The sequence below is a fragment of the Octopus bimaculoides genome, chromosome 11 (assembly GCF_001194135.2).
Source record: "Octopus bimaculoides isolate UCB-OBI-ISO-001 chromosome 11, ASM119413v2, whole genome shotgun sequence".
In the NCBI taxonomy this organism is placed as follows: Eukaryota; Metazoa; Mollusca; class Cephalopoda; order Octopoda; family Octopodidae; genus Octopus; species Octopus bimaculoides.
Window position 1 is genome coordinate 41,199,317 of NC_068991.1, and position 6,098 is coordinate 41,205,414.

At 36.3% G+C, this 6,098-nt stretch overlaps 1 protein-coding gene across 1 annotated transcript in view; it reads right to left on the bottom strand.

Annotated features, from left to right (window-relative positions):
- The window catches only part of LOC106870591 (GTP cyclohydrolase 1 feedback regulatory protein), a 39,855-nt gene extending 34,013 nt beyond the window's left edge, over positions 1–5,842 (bottom strand). Inside the window, exon 1 of the mRNA XM_014916720.2 lies at positions 5,523–5,842. Within this exon, the coding sequence (XP_014772206.1) occupies positions 5,523–5,558 (36 nt within the window). The 5' untranslated portion in view covers positions 5,559–5,842. The remainder of the gene's footprint in view (positions 1–5,522) is intronic.
- Between the last annotated feature and the right edge of the window lie 256 nt (positions 5,843–6,098).

Here is a 6,098-nt window from a genome sequence, read left to right on the forward strand (position 1 = left end):
ATATATATATATATATATATATATATATATATATATATATATATACATATATATATATATATATACATACACACACACACATACATACATATATATAGCATGCATATGCATACACATACACACATGCAGGAATCCCTTGTGCATTGATTTTCACATAAAATGGGAACAACTTCTCATGGACTTATATTTGAATTCAACAATGACAACAAATCAAATAACATAACCACTTTCATGTAAATAATAACATTTCTGAACCTAGACAGTACAAAACATATACATAAAAACGTTTGCAGAGGAATACATAAGAAATAAATAAGAATGCTGTTGATTACTGAGTGAGGGTTATGGTGGAATGAAAGTTGCTAGAAGGATGCAGGACACTATTTTCTATCTTACAGTTCATCACCATCAACATCTGTTTGAGAGGTGAAGAACTTATTCAAAATCATTTGATCTTTATGGTGCATCCTTTCTTTGTACAGCTCCTCATGTAATGTTTATGTTATATTCACAATTACAGTTGTTATCAGCAAAAACTTGCAAACCTTCTCTTGTGTGTGTCAATCCTTTAGCAATATTCTTTGCAGTCAATTTAAGAGGAGTTGGTAGAACTTCCCTATTCTCATCTATATTCTCAGCTTACTCCTGATCTAAAAGAATTTACTCCTTGTTATATAAACTGTCTGTATGGTACACTAGCAACTCAGTCACATCATCCTGTAAGATTTCTACAAATCTTTCATCATTTGAAAGTGTTACAATGTCATTCTGAATTTGATGTAGACTTTCTGCTTATGGAAAACTTATAAGTAACAAATACGGTTTGGCCACATATTTTTTCAAGCACCATCAAAAGTTGAAAGTTTCACTTCCAACTGCCACCTAAATCAACTATCCATAACATCCACTTAAATTTCAGAAGTCTCTAACAGTAGGTTTCTCCCCTCTGACAATTGCTTTCATAAGTTGTTTGAAAGTCTCAGATAATGTCTTCAAGTTAGCCATAACACCTTTATTCATTGACTGGAGCAAAGAAGTTATATTCTTGGGGGTATATTCTACTCTCACATTATCAGAAAGCTCATTAAAGTTCACTGTTTGGTTTGGTGCATTGCCTAAAAGAAACAGTTCTTTGTTGGAAATATTCTGTTTTGGCACTGTACCTTTCTGCAGCAAGATAAAAAAATGTTTATAAACCACTCTTCAAAAAGGCTCTGAGTCATTCATGTCAAAGATAAATTAAACTGCATCACTCTTGAAAGCTCTTAGATTTTCAGATACATGAGTAGAAGCTTTAATTTTATATAACCAGTAACATTTCCACCAAGAAGAAGCATCAAACTATTTTTGAAATCTATAAGTCTTGGTGTTGATATTGCTTCACAAGAAATAAAAGCTCTAGTAAGTACTGGCTTCAAGAAAAGTGTAATTTCATCAACACAGTATACTTGCTCTAGTGTGTAACACACTTTGGCAATCATTTTTTTTTCTTTTTTTCATCTGTTCAGGATAATTAGTAACAGTCTCTGTATCACCACTGACAACTTAAAGAATTAAAACAGCCACCAAGTTGAACACAACTGGCCAGATATTGTTGAATGGAACCACAGGAAGAAAATATGCTCTGTCATGGAAATGAGCTGCTCTCTGCACACCAATATAGTCACAAACATATACAGGAGAAAGATAACATCTATGGACCACTGATTAGGAGTTGGAAAATCCAGTACCCAAGACAAATTTTCAGCAACATACTTATTGTTATTGGGGCAACAAGTTATGCACCAGCCAGTCTGGAGCAAAGTATGGTTGAACTTGGGTTTTGAGGAGTAAGAATGCAACTCCTTAATTCATACAACAACAAATGATCATGATATCTGGGATGATAAAAATCTACAAAGCCTTAAAAGATTTAAGGGATAATGAACAAAACAAGATGTTTTCCTTTCCAACCTTACTACCAAGCAGGTGACCAGTCAAAATTAACTCTGAATTAAAAATAAACACATATGCATACATATGTATAAACATATGTGCATGCATGAATACACACATGCATGCACGCGTGCACACACACACACACAAGTAGTATAGATTAATTTTTTCCTACTTGCAATGAACAAGCAGAAGTGCAGTGTCAAGGATTGCTCACCATGTCTGGTGTTCAGCAGCCCCCTATTAGGGCTTTTATGGATGACCTAACTGTGACAACAATATTAGTCATGAGGTGCAGGAGGATCCTGAAGAGCCTTGAGGAGTTGATGACTTGGGTTCACATGAGTTTCAAGCCTCTCAATTGAAGATATCTTGTGCTGAAGAAGGCAGGGTTAGAAACAGCTTCAGCTTCTCAGCCAGCAGTGATCAGGTAAAACCCATTACTAAGAAACCAGTGAAGAGCCTGGGAAAGGTGGTTAATAGCAGTCAGAGAGACACATCATCTATTCACAATACCAACAAAGAATTGAAAGCCTGGCTATCCACAGTAGATAAGTCAGGTCTTACTGGCAAGTTTAAGGCCAGGATTTACCAACATGGCATCCTCTCACAGATTCTTTGACTGCTTATGTTATATGATGTTCCAATATCTACAGAGGAGAGCTTTGAAAAGAGTCAGTGGGTTCTGTGGAAAGGGTTGGGACGTCTTTGAAGCCTGAGCAATGTTGCCCTGTATAGAAAGAATAACAAGCTGAGGCTTCCTATTGGCAGCCTGAGAGAAGAATTTGTGGGGACCTATGCAGAGGTGTTACAACACCAAAACTCCTGTGATCCTGAAGTCTTCCAGTTGTTATTGAGGTCAGAGCAGGACAGAAGTAGAGAGCAGTGGAGGCTGTTAAGGCTGCAGATATAGAGCACTCGTGGGCATTGTACATTGAAGAAGGGCAATCCTGGATAGCACTACAACACCTCCCTATGATAATATGCAAAGAAAGGACAGGAGCTAGTCCAGAATGTGATGCAAGCCTTGGCTGCATAAAATTCCTAATTCAGGCAGTTTATGATGTTCTCTCAAGCCCATCCAACTTGTACTCCTGGAGAAAATTCTAGTCACCAGTTAGTCTCTTAAACCTAAGAAGAGAAACCCTGAAGCTCTTCCTCAGTAGCTGCCCAAAAAGCACTAAGAGAGGGATGCTACTGCTGGAAGCATGACTAGATTTTGAAGGTTATAGCAGACACCATTTGAAGCGCACTTAGTCAGTGCAAGTACCTCTGCTCAATGAAGAAGTTTATTACCTATCAGAGCTTGCAGGAAGAAGATGCCAGTCTTCTAGGTTTGCCTCCTCAGGCCTATATGCAACAGCAAAAGACTGGGAGCTATAAATTGACCTAGGGAAGCAACTGATGTTCTCAGAAGCTGTCACCTCAACATCACTAAGGCTGAACATAGTGCTGATCTTAGAAGCATCCAAGCAAGTGGTTCCGTTAGAATTCTCTATTTCCTGGAAGGACTACATTGAGGAGGCAAACAAGAGTAAGAGGAGAAAGAAAGCTGAACTAGTGGAGTTATATCAAAACAATGGCACCAAGCAAGGTGTGATCCCACTGAGGTGGGATGCAGAGTGTTTGCACTCTCTATATAAAGCTTACAAGGAGCCTGAACACAGGAGCCTAAACACAGAAAGTTGGCTATGCAGGCAATAGAGTTGCCTTGAGGTGTGAGCCTTAGAAGATGTGAAACCTGGAAGGGACAGAACAAACTAAAGCTGTGACTAGATCAACCCCAGCTGGGTCACCTGGGTGAAGGTATATGATGTTGAAAGACCAGAAACACTTAGTGATCCCAGGACACAGCACTGACGATGTGTGTTCAGATACATCACATGATGCTGTATGGAAAAACTGCACAAATATGCGCGCGCGCGAACGCGCACACAAACAAACAATTAATAAAAAGCAGAAAACATTTAGTATTTTATGCTTTAAAAAACACAAGTTTTGGCAAATTAACTACCAGGCTTACACAATTTCATGTTCAAAAATTGCTATTATAAATAAGAAATAATTATAAATCTTATTAAATCACCCACTCAGAGTTAAATAACACGAAACTCTCGGCATTTGAGTCTTTGAGTCACTCTGTAACTTCTGATGATGATGATGATGATGATAATAATTGGCGTGTGTGTGTGTGTACTGAGCTCGAAATCCCAGAGCCATTGTATTTGCTTTACAACAGAACATGAAGCAGAATGTAGCGATCGCATCGGATTGACGGGACAATTAGAAAAATAAAATCGATACAGTCGTCAAGCAGCGAAATGTTAGAGTCGCGTATTTTATGCATGTTTGTTGTATATTTAGAAATTACTCTATTTTTAACGAGACCAAAGACATTACACACATTGCGTGCGTGAGTGCGCGCGCGCGTGTGTGAGCGAACGTGCGTATGTATAAAGCATATATATATATATATATATATATATACACACACAGATATATATGTATATATACATACACACATACTGGGAAATGAAACTTGATGATGATGAAGAAAATATGCAAAGAAATAAATGGAACAGATCGGGAATATGTGTTTATATATATATAGGATCTTTCTATATATATATTGTGTGTGTGTGTTTATATATTGTGCATACTTGCTTTCGTCTTGAGTGATATATATTTATTCACAGAAGATACGTGGTGATTATATATTTATTGCACAGCAAATTTCTTGGTGAAAAGATTGATTGTAAAAGGTATAGACTCAGACGATGTTTTCTTTATCCCTGGACGAGTTGGGGGGGGGGGGGCAAAAAAACAAAACAAGGAATAATCGAAAACCTGGCATTCATTTAAAGAATTAAACTATTTTAGCTACATAAATTGCATGATTGCTTCTTTAAAATCATATCTCCACGATGAATGAAAATCATTTGAATTGATATGTATATATAGGACAAATTTACATACATGCATACATACAGTCAGATGTACGTATGTATTTACGTATTACGCAAGTACATACGAACGTACGTATATACGATAAAGTTTTCTTGTGGAATATTATTGTCCCAAATAGGTGAAACATTAACCCAATGAAATTAAATTAAATTAGAATTAAAGAAACTATAATTAGAAATGTCTAAGATTAATCGATTTTTACAAGCTGAAATATATTTTAAATGTAGAACAAATTTACATGATTATTTATCTGTTCTCCCTGCAATCATCACCACTTCTCTTTTAAAGACAAATCGTTTGAAATCATTCAGTAATTAGATTTTGATACTTGGGTCAAAGGTCAACAGAACTTGATTGCAATAAGCGCGACATGTGTTACACAGGCGATGTTTTAAGGTTTAACAATTAAACAATTAAACATCTCTAGCGTAAACAATTATAGTGACAGATGTAAACATTGCTATTCATAGATACAGTTTTTGTTTTTTGTTTTTAGAAAAAAACCCATTTTGCTTCAATTTTCAGCTGTTGCTAGTTTTGCACATAAATAAATAACTGGACTGACAGCAATAATTCTTAATGCCTTTTAATAATTTATAAAAGAGATCTGTCCAACTCACCAGTCTGATCTGGGTACTAACGAGTACGTACGGCATTTTGCATATGAAAATTATTCGCGATGTCACTTCGATACATAAAACTATTCTACTGACAGATTCCGATATTTGTCAACTGCGCTTGACATCTTGGAACATACGGAAGCACAAAGAGGAAGTAAATTCTATGGAAGCGATTTCATAGAGGTGAAAACCAGATAACTCAAAGAGCTGATTAGGCTTTGTTAAGGTGGTTCAATAAGCTCGAAACATGCCTGGAAGTGTTATTAAGGTTGCCAAAGATTAGAACCCTTTGGTCCACTTTGCACATCTTCATTTAATTTTTAGTTGATTGAAATTTTTAGGATAAACCAAGAGAGTTCTTTCCCCTGCCTCCTCTGAAAATAAATATTCACTAACTTTTTTTTCCAGTTCACCATGTACTGTAGCCAATACTTAATAATGTTCTTCATGTAGAAAGCACCCTTGGACAAATTTCCAATGTCATATTTAATTTGTCTAATAAGTAAACGTTCTTCATACCTACACACACAAAATATTCCTGTTTGTTGTTCTCAGATCTTGGCAGTTGTTGAATAG